This window comes from Micrasema longulum, unplaced genomic scaffold (genome assembly GCF_059751315.1).
Source record: "Micrasema longulum isolate JH-2025_06_02 unplaced genomic scaffold, ASM5975131v1 h1tg003348l, whole genome shotgun sequence".
NCBI lineage: Eukaryota > Metazoa > Arthropoda > Insecta > Trichoptera > Brachycentridae > Micrasema > Micrasema longulum.
In genome coordinates this window covers 32,967-50,696 of record NW_028280424.1, presented here as the reverse complement: position 1 = coordinate 50,696, position 17,730 = coordinate 32,967, and the positions used below count along the sequence as shown (strand labels likewise).

General features: G+C 35.1%; 1 protein-coding gene across 2 annotated transcripts; it reads left to right on the top strand.

Annotated features, from left to right (window-relative positions):
* The first annotated feature begins 2,081 nt into the window (after nucleotides 1-2,081).
* Nucleotides 2,082-15,212, top strand: LOC148270838 (uncharacterized). 2 transcript variants are annotated; one of them, XM_088242150.1, is made up of 5 exons: nucleotides 2,082-2,234; nucleotides 5,340-5,413; nucleotides 9,385-9,493; nucleotides 11,815-11,927; nucleotides 14,924-15,212. In XM_088242150.1, the coding sequence occupies exons 1-5, from the start codon at nucleotides 2,102-2,104 to the stop codon at nucleotides 15,047-15,049; spliced, it is 555 nt and encodes a 184-aa protein (XP_088098276.1). In that variant the 5' UTR covers nucleotides 2,082-2,101; the 3' UTR covers nucleotides 15,050-15,212. The 2 variants fall into 2 exon arrangements, with proteins under 2 accessions (XP_088098276.1, XP_088098275.1); XM_088242149.1 differs by having other exon boundaries at nucleotides 5,340-5,419.
* Nucleotides 15,213-17,730: the final 2,518 nt, after the last annotated feature.

Here is a 17,730-nt window from a genome sequence, read left to right as displayed (position 1 = left end):
TACACTGTATTCCTCCACTGTAATACTGGGAAATTAGAAAAAGGTGATTGTGCTGACCATGTGTATTTGATTGATCACAAACTGACAAAACTGCAGTGAGGGGTACAATGAAAGTTTTTAAAGTTTATTCGTTTTGTTATTTTCGCAGTTTGATTGTAAAGAAATATTAAATTTTCGCTTAATTAGTTTAAAAAAAAAAAAATTGATATTGACTCAAGTCTTTATGAAAAGTTTCGGGAAAGGGGTGGATGCTTTCATTGTATCAGACTATCCAAACCCGCAAAATTTAAAAATTCCCGCTATTTTCTGAACACACCTCGCATAGTTTACATATCTACAAGCTCTATCTGCCCACTAAAAAACAGCTGTAATTCTTAAATAAATATTTATTTATTTAATTTTTATGGCATGTCGTTTCGGACGTAGAACGTCATTGTTTAGTTGCCTCCTCCGACAAATCTAGAAATATCTTTGATATATTTTGCTATGACTTCGTTTTCCTCTACATCAATATTGGTATAGTCTTGGGAATCCAGCAGACTGCTGGGACAAGTATTATCCCAGTCATAGCCAGAACTTTTCGCAGAAACTGACACGTCAGTCCCAGCAAATTTGCTGGATTCTTCGATAGACGCGGAGTCTTCAATCTCGTCACGTAGAGATGCCCCATCAGAGTCTACGTGGCCTGTAGCTTTATTGCATACATACGAGGCAAGCCTAATCTCCAAATTAAAAAACAGCTGTTAGTTGTTAATAATTTCTTTATAAAACTGATAAAAACATATATTTTTTAAGCAGTACAAATTGACTAAATATCTACCCTATACTATGAAGAGAGGAGGGGGAAAAGGGGAAGGAAATAGGAAGTAAAAAGGAAAAACTGAAATATTTAAGAAGTGACATTTCAAATGCGATTTGAATGTAAATAAAGAAGTGGCGTCTCTTACATTAGTGGGTAGATTATTCCATAATCGAGCAGCTACGACTGTGGAAGAGGAGGCAAATAAATTAGAGCGGCGAATAGGTATTGAAAGGGTTCTCTCGTTACTAAAACGAAGAGTTAGCCCATGCTGTGATAGAGGTTGGAAGAGCTCTCTCAGATAAACAGGCGAAGTGGGATTATTCAAAATATTGTGAAGAAGTGATAGAATGTGGATGTTTCTTCTATGCCTGATACTGAGCCAGTGTAGTTAATAATAATAATAATAATATTTAGCTGATTTATATAGCGCCATTTTTGTAAAAAATCACCTCAAGGGCGCTTTACAATTGTATATCTAAACTTACATTCTAACTAAACTTAAGTGATACATTATATTTCCAGATTTAAAATTGAGGGTATGATAGTTTAAAGAAGTGATCTGAACTGACTGGGACTGTCGATGATTCGTAAGTTTGAAGGCAATTGGTTCCAGGCAGAGGTGCCGGCGGCGGCAAAAGCACGATCTCCAAATCCAGTGTTCGGGGAGCGCCGGATTTCAACCAGTTTTCCTCTTCCTGAATCAAATGCTGACCTAAGAGTAGATTTTCTTTGCCATGTATTTTCCCTAATACAAAGGTCCGATAGGTATTTTGGAGCCATTTCATGAAGGGATTTGAATACTTTCCAGCACAGCTTGTATTTTATTCTCTCTGGGCTTTTTAACCAGTGCAAATCTCTAAGATGTCGTGAGATGTGAGAATATTTTTTTACTCCCGTAATAAGCCTCGCCGCTGCATTGAAAACAGATTGAAGTTTATTAGTTTGATACATTGGGAGATTTGCGTATATTCCATTACAGTAATCTAGACGCGAACGACATAAGCATTTACAAGAGCTTTAGTTGCGTCTATAGGAATATTTCTCCGCACGGATTTGATCTGTCGGAGATGCAAGAATGGAAGTGGCGTTCGATACTCGGTTATGTGGCCGAATTTGCGAACATTAAAGACAAAACGTATACAAACATTCTGCAATCGCATTAATTATAATAGTAATAAATCAAAGCATTAATTTTCACAAAAAGCAGGAAGAACTTGTTTTAGCTACCAATATATATGCCTTATATCTAAATATATCAAGTTATTATTTTTGATATTTTGGTTGCAGATTGTAGAGACAATGTCTTATACGGACAATGTCGCTGCGTTCTTCGATACCGTGGACTCCGATGTTCCCGTGAATAAGGAGGATCTGTACCTGGTCGCCGGCGATGTCTTGAGAAAGTCTTCGTCATCGCCGTCAACCCCAAATGGTAACCTGACCTTACCTAATCTTAATATAATTATTGACGCCCATCAATTGTCATTTGGAATACTGTGGAATGAAAATGTACTTACTAGATTAAATAGGTTTATTCGTACTAATTGCAAAATAATACTAGCTGAAATTAATATCGCAGGTACTTACCGATTAATGGCCGGACTGTCGCATAATCGTTTCGACGACGAAATAAGACGGAACGCACACTTCTTGGCCTAGAGAGAGATACATTACATACAAAAAGTACCTGGAAATTTGGATTTAAATGAATCGGTAATTTTTTTGTCTTCAGGTTGGTAGTCCCTTTTTAATTACCGAGCTTGTTAAGAGCGCGATCTGTCACTCAATAGACGACCTCAAGTGTGCTCGGCAAATTTTACAATGGAAAAAATAGTGGAACAACGCGTTTGTTTAAAATTTTGTATAGCAAATGAATTTTCGTGTGCAGGTTCATTAAAAATGTTAAAAAGGCCTTTGGTGATTCTTGTACGTCCAAAACACAGGCTTACGAGTGGTATAAGGGTTCAAAGCGGGCCGTGAAATCGTCGAAGATTTGCCTCGCTCCGGTCGGTCATCACAACGACCGCCGAGCTACGATTGTGACCGAATATAAGGCCAAAAACTCAATAAATAGGATCGGCCGACCACTGTATTCACCGGATATGGCTCTGTGTGATTTTTTTTGGCCTCCGTAGTGTATTGGTTGAGACACATGACTTACACACGGAGGGTTCTGGATTCGATTCCCGGTGAGAGGGCAGAAATTAAATGTGATTTTTCTCAAGCTTGGGTGTACTGTTGTAATTCACCACTGTTATGAGGAACTTCAGCCCTACGGGAAATTGGATACAAAAATGTTTTCCCCCGCGCTGTAAAAATTAGAGCATTAAATTCTAGGGCAAGGTTTCTTGAAAATTTACCAAAAATATAATAAAAAATATTTTAATAAAAAACGCACCACTTTGAACGACGTCACTGATATGAAAGCTGTGAAGGATATACATTTGCTTACCGTAAATGAACCAATCTGAAGAACTGACAGAGAAGAACCTCTGATCCCGCACCTAGAGTATTCCCTTGTTATCTGGTCTCCATGTTATGGATGTTCACATCAAGAATATTGAATCAGTTCAGCATCGATTTTTGAGAAAGCTAGGCTGGAGGTTGGGCTTATCCAGAGACCAATATACGTATAATGAGTTAGAAACTACCTTAAATATATACTCTCTTCAAGACCGTCGAAATAAATCCGACCTTCTAGTCCTATTTAAAATTCTCAACTCACCCTTTGATGCGCCTGAACTACTGAGCTCGATAAAATGAAATATCCCAACTAGAAACCTCACACAAAACTTACTCTTTCATACCGATAACCATAGAACTAACTATGGTTTTCATTCCCCTATGCCCAGAGTTCTCAGGTTTGCCAACAAACATACCAGTCTTGATTTCTTTGATAAGAAGTTGTATTCTTTCAAATGATCACTGAATCAAATTCAATTATAAACACCTCTCTTTCGCTTCCACTCCCACCGAGTCTACTATATACCATTGTGTCTTTCTACTTTCCTTTGTAATAATTTTCTATGTGTAAATATGTCCTTAAAAATGCCCATTGGGCATTTATATATAAATACATAAAATAAAATAGTTAAATCCGCTTTCTGCATGTCGTAACGGAGAGTCTTGCGGTTATCGATAGTTCCCGGAGGGTGGAGACGTTTGTGTGCCTTGTGAATGCAGCATCCGTTTTCAGTCTAACATTACCTGGACTAACCTAACCTCACCTCACCTAACTCGGCACAAGCTCTATTAGCATCCTAGTTCTCTAAAGATTAATGCTCAGAGGGTATAATTAAGTAGAGGAATACTTATTTTAAGCTGTGTTTAATGAACCGACAACATACGATTCGTTAAAAGACATTCATGAAATCAATTTGTAAATTACAGTTTCTTTGTAAACTGTCCAAAGTACTGTCTAACAAAGACTGAATAATATAATTGGCAGTTTCTTTCTGGCGACTTCTTTTCTTGACATTTGGCTTGCTAACCGCCGGCTAAATGTAATAAATAGCGTGATAAATAAAAATAGCAGTTTTGGAATATTTATCAACAATATTTTGAGTTTGTCCAAATTTTTGTAGACAAGGACTGGATTCAATTCCCTGGGGAGCTGTTAACATTGACATATTACGACAGAGATGAAGATTATTTTATAGATGGTAATATAGAAGTATAGGCATCTACAGGGCTTATGACCTGTCAATGGCTGGGTTAAGTGGCCACTTTACACACTGTGTAACATTCACCATTCTGCCCATATTTGAACATCTATATTCCTTCAATTCTTTCATCTGTTGATGTTTGTGAAGTTAAAGAGCTGAATTTTTTGAATTTTACATTGAAAAGAAAACACCCTCAAAATTCAACTGCAGTATGCATTTTTATAAACAAGATTTGTTCCTCAGAATTTATAAAACGTATGTTCGTCCACTCCCGGAGTATGCCTACCAAATCTGGAGTCCCTATTTTAAAACAGACAGAGTTGTCGGAGAAAGTCCAGGGAAGAGCAACTAAAATGGTAGTTTCTCTAAGAAATAAATCCTACGAGGACCGCTTATGGGAGCTCGGGTCGAGTTCACTGGGAGCGCAGGCAGCGTGGTGACTCCATCTTAACTGAGAAATATAATGTACCCGAGTTGAAATCAATGTTCACAAGGAATGACAACCGCCATCTCAGAGGTCATTCATTGGAACTAAACACTGCCTCCTTCTCATCCAACCCCGGGAAGAACTTCCTGACAAACCGAGTCGTGGAGAAATGGAATGGCCCAGCGCTAGTTCAGTGAATGTTAACTAGATGCACACAGCAATGTATAATGTTTACTTGATATAACCATGTACACTTGATATACACGCATCAGCTTAATAGCTGCTGGTGTATTAATTAGTAATAATTAAAATTCATGTTTCATTTCAAGGTTTTAAGACACCCTATATAAAACAATATTTATGTCTACGTGAATTTTAGTTACTCCGCTGTGCATACTGGGACCATTGTGGGATTGGTAGAGCTAATAATTTGCAATATTTCTAGGGACCCAAGATAGGAGGACGGAAGACACACACAACGGGCACGCCATGGACTCTGAGGACGAGTATATAGACACGGTAGATGTGGGTATTGACTATTAGAGGAGATTCATGCGAGGCGCTGCGAGTGTTGACTGTTGCGGGAGGCGTGTGAGACTGTTTGTGCTCTGTGGACTCATTGCAGGCGTGAAGGACTATTACACGAGATGCTTGGGATAGTTGCGGGAGATGTGTGTGACTGTTGTCAGAGATATGAGGGATTTTTGCAGCAGGTGTGTAGCAGGGGCGAATCGTCCAAATAAGCTATTATGCACAGCTTACCATTATTTTTGACTTTCGACAATAATGTTTTATGGTAACTATTTTTATGGGAAAATAAATTATATTTATTAATCACCACCACTGTTAGTATATTGGTACAAAAAATATCTATATAGTGTGCCCAGTGCTCAGCCCGTTCTCAGTGAACGATGAAACTCGCCAATTACCTCAGCTTATTCCTCCATAAATTTCAATAAAGGCTACTGGAAGAATACGATAGATATAAAAAAATAAGTGCTAATCCTCGCAGTCTCAATCCTGGGGATTGGTTTGCTGCAAAGTCCTGCATCTCGTCCTCCATTGGTCTCTATTTTCTGCAGCTCTCTTCAGCTCGACATATGAGGCGCAGTTTAAATCTTCGCACACTTGCTCCAAATATTCCCATCGGGGGCCCTCTATAATTTGTCCCCTCAGCCATTCCCTCTGTGATGTCGTGCAGGAGACCCTCATGGCGCATAATGTGGCCGATCCATCGGGCTCGCCTCTCTGAGATGGTTTTGATTAGGCGCCTACCTTCTTCGATTCTGTTGAGAACCTCGTCATTAGTGATGTGGTCTCTCCAGCAAATTCCTAATATTTTTCTGGAGCACCACATTTCGAAGGCCTCTATTCTTTTTTTATCTCTTTCTGTAAGGCACCATGTCTCACAACGTGCTAATATTAAATTACAAAATTTTTGTACATAATGCTAATTGTACATTGGCGGGCTTATTGCCAAATGGCAATCTATTCCAACCAACCAATAAAATAAAAGATTTATTTTTATAATTCATGTTGCAAAACGTATTAAATAGAAAATAAAAAAGCTAAAGATATACAAAAATAGAAATAAGTGTATTTGTATATAGATTATCTTAAATCAATACTATTATTCAATGAAAAAAAGGAATAAAGAGGAAAGAGGAAAGGAGGAGAGATTAAGGAAGAGAAAGGAGATGTTTCTTCAGACATGATTTAAACAGAGATACTGTAGTAACATCTTTGATGGTGGATGGGAGATGAGTTGAGCACTATATTTTTTTATACTTTTACATTGTCTGTATTCTTTTTTTTATACATAATAATGTTCCCTCACTGGGGTGTCCCGTGCCTAGGGAAACATTTTACAAAATGTGAAACATGCCTAAGATTAGCTATTTAACAACAATAAAAAAAACGTAATTAAACCAATTAACCTAATTAGAATTAACATAATAAACAATAAAAAACAAAAATATTCATAAAAAACATAAACAATTTATAGACTAATTAATAAAATTCATAAACAGTGCATACATTTTACATATTTGGCTTGATCCACTCATCGATCCATGCGCAACCCCCCCTACACTATCCATTTCTTAATAGCAATTTTATATTTTGAGAACTTACTAATTGTCCTTACGGATAATGGAAGTAGATTGTACACTTTAACCGAGTAGTAGGTCAATCCTCTTTTACCGGAGGTTATATTTAGTTTTTTGCAGCATCAGGTTGGAGCATCTAGTAACTATTGTATTTGTAACGGAAGGTAGAGAATAATGTTTATGTGCGTATTTATATGAGTTAGAGAATAAAGAGGAATTGTGGATGGGTATTAAGAGAGCGCCTTGAGAATTAGAACGAAGAGGTAAACCATGAACTGATAAGTGTTGAAATTTTTCACTGAGGTATATAGGAGCGTGAAATAAAGGTTGGCGCATAACAACATATTTCATGCTGGCAATAGATTGTAAAAAAAACCCTTCTCTAGTAAAACGAATAATGCTGACAACGAGTAAATGCAGTCTGTCCAATCTTCCCCGTGATAGCCAAGTTTGACTGTATTATAAAAAGTGTAAATTAGGTGGTGTTTTATCAAAAAAAGTCCACTAAATAAATAAATTACATATATATAATATCCAGCCCATTATAATCACTAACTTGACTTCCGCTTACAAATCTGTACCTCAGAGGCAGACGGATGCAAATCCAGATTTTGATGAAATTACATTTTGTATCCAGTTTGTGATCATGTCCATTGATTTTGAAGAAGCGTGAGTCTCACAATGAAAATATCAATGTTATACGAAAAATACAAATAATTATTCTGAATTATTGGAAATCACGTAGATTCTTTAGGCTATTGTTGAACATTTGACGTTTGGATTTGCATCCGTCTGGTACAGATATTATTCTTTTGAGGAGTATAGGGTCCTAAAATGTAACGTTTTCTTTGGGTGATGTATTCCAGGATAAAGAATTGAAAAAAATGGATGTTAAACATAAACTACTACTAGTACCATCTCGCCATTTCAGAGAGGATGGACCGCCACACACGTCTATCCTGGCATACATTCCCAGCTTCTTCCACATTCATACATCTTGTCATACATGCCCTTCGGTTCTGTCTGCTTTTGACTTGACCAGACTTAAGATTTTGGTTTATCTGATCATGCCACGTCTTCCTCGGTCGTCCTCGTCTCACGTTGCCGTTCATTTTCGTCGTCCGTTCGTTCTACGTTCAACATGTTGGCGGCCTCCGTGGTGTAGTGGTCAAGACACTTGACTCACGCACTGAAGGTTCCGGGTTCGATTCCCGGTGAGAACACAAAAATTAAAAATGTGGTTTTTCTCAAGCCTGGGTGTTCTGTGATGTAATTCACCACTGTCATTGGGTGCATCACTGTTGTGGTGCAAAAAAAAAAAATATATATATGTAAAAATAAATATACAATATTTTATTTTATTTTATTAACATAAACGGCAAATCTGCCTTTTACAAATATTTATAATATTAACATATTTGGCTTAATATTTTTTTTTTTTTTTCAAAAACATGAATATTAAAAACAAGATTTATAAAAAAAAAAATCACACCAAAAATTATGCAAGATTTATATTTAAAAAATTACCTAAAAATTATACAGCATATTCAATATATAAATATATAATACAAAGATAGGCAGAATAGAGGTTAAACATAAAAATAGGCAGAATAGGGAAATATCACATACTACGAATACAGATAAAAATATATAAAATGGATTAAGAATAAATAATTGTATTTTAATAATCAATATGGATATTATAGAGAAATGTTTTCATACATAATTTTTTAATATTTAAAAAAAAAATGTTTATAGAAAAACGAGACATGTTTGGCCATGATAGTTGTGACATCAAGATTCGTGACAATGTTCTAAACAAATTTGAATGGTCAGGAACAAATAAACATGAATCGTGACGTATTAGGGGCGTGGCCAATGGAATGGCCGTTTTTGCGGGAATTCAAAATTACCAATTTAAAAATATTTTTTATGCTACTAACAAGTAAAAAAAATTTACTGGCGTTATTTCATAGACCTTAATTAATTAAAAAATGTTTAAAAAAACGTGATATTTCCCTTTTGTGTAAAGTTTCCACTTAAACCAGCTGATGACAGGTCGTAAGCCCTGTAAATTCCTACACATTAATTTTCCCTTCTCTAAAATGATCTCCTCTGTGTTGTAAAAATATCCTTAACTCATCTTTATTCCCTCACCCGCATGCAATGGTGGATAGGGCACTGCATTGGTACACCGTACGCAGTGATCAGATGATCATCTGTTGTTACATGAAGGTAAGGTGATCAGTCTTACGCTTCAGGTACCAGACAGGGAAATTCGAGGGAATTAAAAAAACTATACCGGTCTGAGGATGTCGCAAGAGCGATGAATCTAGGTCTATCAAACCAAGCCGATTGCTAAATTTATTTTGCATGTTGCAGAGTGAAGAGTCCGACCTGCCCGTGAGACAGCTGGCCCCCCTCCACATCCCTAATGGCCATGCCCCCCTGCCCACGGGACTCTCCTATGACTCTAGGGGACTTGACACAAGTAAGCATTAACTAACACATATTAAAACCTCTCGAATCTGCCCAAAAATCAATCATTAAAATAATTTTTAAAAAGCCCTTCAGGTACCCCAGCGTCAAGTTATTTGAGGAATTTGAGATCTTAGATATTAGGCAATTATATATTTTTAGAATAATAATGTTTGTGAAAGTAAATTATTCTACCCAATCCCAAAAGGAACCCTCCCACACTACCAGAAGTCAAACTAGAGGATGGGTCATGGGGTCTATCACAAACTCTGAATTCGGGCAAAGAAATTTCAGGTTTCTGGGCCCCAAAATATTCAATATGTTACCCAAACATTGCAAAACCATGACCCGGATTCAATTTGATAAATAGGTAAAAAATTGGTTACAGGGTTTAGGTCGACAAAAATTGGAAAATTTATTCAAAATACATTCCTAAATAATAAATTAATTTTGTATAAAATTACCTCCAAAGCATTGAGCATGTTAGGTTTCATAATTCGAATGAGTAAACACTTTGATAATCCAAAGGCCCTTATTTCATTATATTATACATTTGTCAGAAGCCATTTGGAATACGCCTCTCAGATATGGAATCCCCAGTATGCCATATACATAAGTAGAATAGAAAATATTCAAAACAAATTTATAAAGTACCTTAAATACAAAACCGGTATTTCTGATGTATCTACTCTCACTGCCTCCACCTTCCATGGAATCATTTACCGCAGAGTGTGTGCGGACCAACTACTGCTTTACAAAATTATGACAGGAATGGTTGACTGTACAGAGCTGCTTGGTTTAATAACAATACATGTGCCAGCCAGGATTTGTAGACGGTACCACCTGTTTCATGTACCAATAAGTAAAACATCGTATGTTAAAAATGCTTTTTTTCGTAGGACGTTTTCTATATCCAATATAAAATTTAAAAATATAGATTACACAAACATCACTCTGTCAGATTTAAAATTTACACTAAAAATGTATTATGTAACTTAGTAGACATTATAATAATAAATATGTACATCTCCCCCCCCCTCCTTATCCTCTCTTCAAGCATTTTTGTCCTTATCCCGCCCAATTTACAGTAACTTAATGTTCTTAAAATAAATATTTAAAAAATCTTTGATTATTGAGTACATGAAAATAACATTTTTATATGTATAAATTGTATGTATTTATTTGATATGTAATATATTTTCTTTACTAACTTTGTATACTATGTGGAAATCTGTTATTAGTTCTGAGTTTATACACTATATCTGTTTGTTTACTAAAAATATGTATGTAGAACTTAATTTGGTAATGTAGCCAAAATAAAACAATTTTATTGGATTGTAATTCTACTTTATTTTTTATAAAATATACAAAGGGTATATTGTGACGCGTTTCGTCTTGTTAGGACATTTTCAAACAAACTAACTTAAATATTTACAAAGTTTCCTTATATACAAAAAATAATTGCTATTTTATGTTTGTGGATTTCTATACAAGCCAAAATAAGTAGAGTAATTAAAATTCAATTAGGGTATACTGAGTATATTAGAGGAATATTTTGTTTATATTGGGGAAAAACCTTCCATTATTTAGAAACATTTGTAAGGGTATGACTTTAAAATTAATGTAATAATTATAAAAATATTGATTTCATTTATACAGGTCTATTTTGAAAATTATTGTTGAAATTCTACATTGGTGTTTTACACAGGTTTCATTCATGTTTAATGTCAACTAAGGTAAAATACATTAAGATTTTATCATATTATTTTATTTTAATTTAATTTATTGGGAACATTACAAGTTTTTATATATTTAGTAGGTATATAGTAAAATAAAAAATAAAAAAATATAAAAAATTATTATACTCGTACATAATATGGAATAACATTTTTTGGTCGCGTGGCGCACGCGGTGGCGCGCGGGCCGCGGCATCATTAATACGACATCATTTTGGCTTTTTTAACACATCAAATGAATTCCGAAAATTTTTACGAGTAAAACCGGGGTGGGGTGATAAAAAATGTAAAAAACGTAATTGGGGGAATATTTGTACGATAATGTATGGAGAAAAATGGGTCCTGAACATTTCGGTGTAAAAAGCTGGAAAACGTAAAATCTAGGAACATAAAAACAAGGTTTCACAGTATTACTACCATCTATTGGAGAAAAAATAAACCTTTTTTCATAGAATTACAATGGTCCAGAAGCTGCGTACGCGACTAAACCATAACTTATCTCATAACTCAAGAGGGTTAAATTCAACTCTTAACCCTATAGGGTTAGGTCAGGTTACGTTTCAACACGAATTTCAGATATTTTTGCTTTTTTTTTCAGATAATAAAGTATTGGATGACCTCAGAAGAACAGTCAACTGTTTGGAGAAAGATGTTGCTCTGTTGAAAGAAAGAGTCACAACATTCGAGAAAAAGAGAAACAAGCTGGAGCGGGTAATTATTCAAAACCTTTTATTTTTAACTATTTGTTGAACCACGCAACAATTGAAAGAGTTGATTTCATTAGGGATCTTGGCGTAATTTTTGATGATAAACTTACATTTATCAAACATATTGACAAGATTTCAAATGAGGCGCTAAGTACGTTGGGATTTATCTGTAGGGTTACTAATCAATTTGAAAGTATCGCACCAATCAAGTCACTTTATTGTTCCCTGGTTAGAAGTCGTTTAGAATATATTCCTCCAGTCTGGTCACTGGTCGCCCCATTATCGGGTACATTCTGATTCACTCGAGCGCGTCCAGAAGAAATTTCTAAAATATATTAATTTTAAACTTCATATTCCAGCTGCTTTATTTCATTATAATCAATTGTTGTCTTCGGCAAATCTTTTAAGACTTTCTGATAGAAGAATCCTAACTGACCTAATATTACTTTTTAAGGTGATCAATTCATTAATGACTGTCCAGATTTGCTGGAGTTGGTGTGTTTCCGTGTACCTGGTTGACATACCCGCCACAGATCTCCTTTTTGTTCTGCAAGTTCTAGGACCAACTATCACATGCACTCGCCTATCCCTAGGCTCCATAGATATGGCAATCAGTATGAGGACAAGGCTGATATATTTGGTTCTGGACTTGATAGTTATAATCAAGTCTGATTTCTTTTTTTCTCTCGCAATATTATTCTTAAACTTTTCTTTATGTTTAAAAATGTTTTTCCTTTTTTTGTTTTTTCATATTTATGTATTTATTTCGTTAATATTTTTGGTTGCTTATGTGTGTTTACCTACTTGTTACTATTGTTATAGTTATGCAATTTTATAATTTTTTGTTATGTATTTTATTTTGTTTTCATATTTATGTTCAATATATGTTAAAGGCAATTTATGCCGTTTATGTAAAATAAATAAATAAAAACATACTTACTAATTTATTTTGTCTGGAGTATGTACGATGTGTGCCTGGAGAGCGAATTGGCGATGGACGAATGTAAGTCAAAGTGACGGTATTTGAAAGGGGAAGTGAGGTTACTGACTGCATAATAAATGTAAACAACGAATGTATCTAACAAGCAGAATAATTTGTGCATCTGGGAAGCATGTTTTCAAGAGATGGAAGCGTAGAAAAAAAAGTTGAAAGGCGAGTGAATGCGGGCAGCAAAATGTAAGGCGCACTAAGCACAGTAATTGCTAATAAAAATATGTCAATTGAAGCTAAACTGTCAGTGCACAACGGAGTTTTAGTCCCAACACTTATGCATGGAAGTGAAACATGGAACTGGCAGAGGAAGGATGAAAGTAGAGTGTCTCTTAGACGAATGTTAGCTAAATAGACATAACAAGAATACAAAGACAAATAAATTAAATTCTTAAACTAACATACAACCTACCCTACCTGACCTCTACGACTGAACTGTACAAAAAAACACACCAGTTTGACATAAACTACTTGACTAAAATTGAGACCTTAAAAATTGTGCACAAAATAACACTGGGAAACATACAAGACGACGACATAATATTAGTCAAAAATGCTGACATACATAAATATAACACCAGACAACAAAAACACTATCATATTGAAAAAGCAAAGACAAACACAGGACAGTCAAAAATACTACATAATGGACTTAAACACTACAACGACCTACCTTACTACTTGAAAACTTTTAATGGAGACAAATTTAAAATCAATCTGAAAAAGCACATGATGACTGAACTAACTAGACTAGACGAGACATAAAATGACTAGACAATATTAAATTTCTAATGTAACCCTAACGGGTTTTTTAAAATTGTAAATAAATAAAAAACTAAAAAAAATACTATTAAAATGGTATATTATGTTCTTGTACAGTCATCGCTTTCCTATTGAATAATTGGATGGGGGGGAGCTTTTAACAACCATATTTTATCATAAGAAACTGTTCAAAAATTTATCTTATAAATAATGCTTCATGAAAATCGCACTTTTCCCTCTTCCCAATTGTTCCAAGAAGCTAAACTTTTGGAAATAAGACAAATATATTGTTTTCAATGTTTAAAATATATATTTATGAAACAAAATGTATTTACTAGTAATTCAAATAGATCAGGTCTAAGAAGGAATTGTGTGCGAGAAATACCACATTCTAAAACGAGGCTAGCGCAGAGACATGCATATTTTATAGGCCCTAAAAGTTTTTCGGCATTCAATACAGACTGTAGGCGAGTCGCTTTATTCATTGGTAGACCTAGTTGATTTCTGAAAGTATACATGATCCAAATATACTGAAAGAGATCAGTTTGTATGTTACCCCGAGTTTATGGACCATTTTTGTATTTGAAAACTATAGATTTTTTATTTATTTATTTATTCATATTTTTCGCTTACAAACTATAAATTAATAATAAAAATAATGTGACCTCACTGGGGTTTCCCGTGCCGAGGACACTTAACAATTTAGTTTTTTTTTATTACATTTGAGAATAAACAAAGAAGACTCACTTAAAAAACACACATAATTAACAAATATTCAGACAGTTTTAAAAACAAGGAATTTATATACATCTATATTATTTATATTACAAAACACACAATGAAAACAACAAAAACCTAACATAAGCCATACAGATGTGGAGCAGTTGATTCAGCATTGGTATGGGCGAATGAGACAATCCATTTCACTTCTACCTAGCTCCACTATCCAATTTTTTTATAGCCTTTTTAAACATTTTCTCATTACTAATTGCTTTAGTGGAAGTAGGTTATAGATTTTAATTGAATAATACTCAAAATCCCTTTGTCTGAAAGTGGTATTAGTTTGTATTTGTTTGAGCTGTTTATGTGTTGAGGATCTAGTGATTATATTATTTGTATGTGATGTATTGTGGGGGTTATGTCTTTCATTTGAGTAAGAGTAGTGTTTGAATCTATAAGTGAGTATTGTTTTAGCGAGTATTGTTAAGTGAGTATTGTTTTTAAAAGAAATGTACGTTTCTTTTCAGAGTTTTATGTGGCAGCAGCCTTCCTGGTGGCCCCTGAAGGACATCAGTCCGGCTCTGATCATGGCCTTAGTCGTGTGGCCCGTGGTGGCCAACCGTCTGGTGGCCGCCGTGCGCAGAAAACGTTGACACCGCTTTCGGTGCCCAACGGACCAGCCGCCGTGCGCAGAAAGCCAGACATCACCGCCCCCCTCCGCGTTACCATTCAATAAAGCCATCTGACCAATCCGAGGGGCGTTAGTGCCCCGTCACTCAGTGAAAAGGGACAGGAATATACACATTTGTAAATTAACAGTAGCATATTATTCTCCCCTCCCTTGTGAGCAAGTGTCTGGTTCCTTTGGCAACTGAACCTGTGCTATAGTCCTTAAAATATAGCTTGAGTAATGGGAAATTACTGATCACTGATCAAATCGATTTTATCAGTTTTTTCATGCAAATGTGAAACTCTGTTTCCAAAATTGATATAAAAACGCAAAAACAAGCAATCCCACATAGTAGTTTGTTTAAAGAGTCTCTTAAAAACAATAAACAGAGGATTAAATATATATTTGTGTAGTTCTGTACCTCAGAGACAGACGGATGCAAATCCAGAATTTGATGAAATGACATTTCGATTTTCGTATCCAGTTTATGATCATGTCCATTGATTTTGAAGAAATGTAAATCTTATAATGAAACAACCAATGTATTTAGATACTGAAAATACAAATTAATGCTACAAATCATCAGAAATCACTTAGAGAAAGTAGATTCTTTAGACTCTTGTTGAACATTTGACGTTTGGATTTGCACCCGTCTGCCTCTGATGTACAGAGTTAAACATATTAAAAATGAAGAATCACAATATTTGTTCTTCAAATAATTTTAAGCTTGTAAGAAAACAAGATTAGTTAGAAAATTACACAATTAGAAAATTAATTAGATAATCTATCTATGACTAATAAACACATTTCCGTTATATGGAGAATTCATAGTTGTAATAGAGATGAAGAACATTTAAGAGAAGGTAATATAGAAGCCCAGGCATCTACAGGGCGTATGACCTGTCAATGGCTGGTTTAAGTGGCCACTTTACACACTGTGTAACATTCACCATTCTGCCCATATTTGAACATCTTTATTCCTTCACTTCTTTCATCTGTTGATGTTTGTGAGGTTAAAGATCTGAAACTTTTATTTATGCGAGTGAGATTCATATAATTGAATTATTTCACCTACATACTAGGCAACGCCTGAAAATGTTATTTTTTCAATTTCTATACTTCTTCATGGACCAGGTGGATTTATCAACAAATCAATAAAGGTTTCAGCTCTTTTACCTCACATTCATCAACAGATGAAAGAATTTAGATGTTCAAATATGGGCAGAATGGTGAATGTTACACAGTGTGTAAAGTGGCCACTTAAACCAGCCATTGACAGGTCATAAGCCCTGTAGATGCCTAGACTTCTATATTACCTTCTCTTAAATGTTCTTCATCTCTGTTGTAATATGCTAATGTCTTACATGATATGATATTTATGTAGATTGAAATTAAAGATGCATTTATGTTATTAACAGCATACACACAACACTATCGAAATAAACACACCAAAGATGATTTAATCACAGGGTCTGTCTATTAGCTACGTATATAAACGCAATAGCGCAAGGGGAATCCCCTGCGTGGATGTGCCAGTAACTAGTAACCGAGCAACGGTTCTCGATGCAGTACTTGACCGCTGGCGCTGTTGCGAGGTGAGCGCACACAACTTCACTTTGCACGGCTGCTGCCACCCAGCCATTATATCTGCAACTCAACTCGCACAGTAAATGAGTCAACATTCAAATTTTGGTGTTCATAATTTCGCGAAGCATTTGCAACAAGCTCGCTGAGCACCAGTGCTCTAAGGTTTTTACAGTGTGTTGACGATATTTATAATAATAATATTATAGACATTGTAATATATTTATCTACTAAAATCTACTTTGGCAAACAAATGTTTATCGCAGGAGACTAAACTATCAGCTCACAATGGAGTTCTAGTGCCAACTCTAATGTATGGGAGCAAAGTATGGAATTGGAAAAATGATGATGAAAGTAGGTTGAGGGCTGTCGAAATGCGATCCCTCAGGCGAATGTGTGATAAACCATCAACAATGACGTGCAAAAACTATTAGAATGGACAAACAAAAACTTCTTAACACTAAATGCCAAGAAATGCAATATAATACATTTCCAAACACAAAAGAAGAACCACAACATGAACATAAAAATAAACAACGAAACTCTTAAAGAACTAGAACATGTGACTTACCTAGGACTCGCAATGGACAGACAATTACAGTAATGGCATCACTACATAGCCTCTTCTACAAAATTAAAGATTTTATACCAAGAAAGGAAAAAATTATGATGTACGAAGCCTATGTCAAAAGTAAATTGAGTTACATGATCGCCTTCTGGGGAACTGGTAACAAGACAGACATAACAAGAATACAAAGACAACAAAATAAAATTCTTAAACTAACATACAACCTACCCTACCTGACCTCTACGACTGAACTGTACAAAAAAACACACCAGTTTGGCATAAACTACTTGACTAAAATTGAGACCTTAAAAATTGTGCACAAAATAACACTGGGAAACATACAAGACGACGACATAATATTAGTCAAAAATGCTGACATACACAAATATAACACCAGACAACAACAACACTATCATATTGAAAAAGCAAAGACAAACACAGGACAGTCAAAAATACTACATAATGGACTTAAACACTACAACGACCTACCTTACTACTTGAAAACTTTTACT

What these genes read in the sequence shown, in the direction of transcription:
- LOC148270838 (XM_088242149.1), top strand. Translation starts at nt 2,102, where the DNA reads ATGTCTTATACGGACAATGTCGCTGCGTTCTTCGATACCGTGGACTCC. An exon ending in AGTATATAGACACGGTAGAT is followed by an intron (nt 5,420 to 9,384) that starts GTGGGTATTGAC and finishes TGCATGTTGCAG; the next exon opens with AGTGAAGAGTCCGACCTGCC. An exon ending in CTCTAGGGGACTTGACACAA is followed by an intron (nt 9,494 to 11,814) that starts GTAAGCATTAAC and finishes TTTTTTTTTCAG; the next exon opens with ATAATAAAGTATTGGATGAC.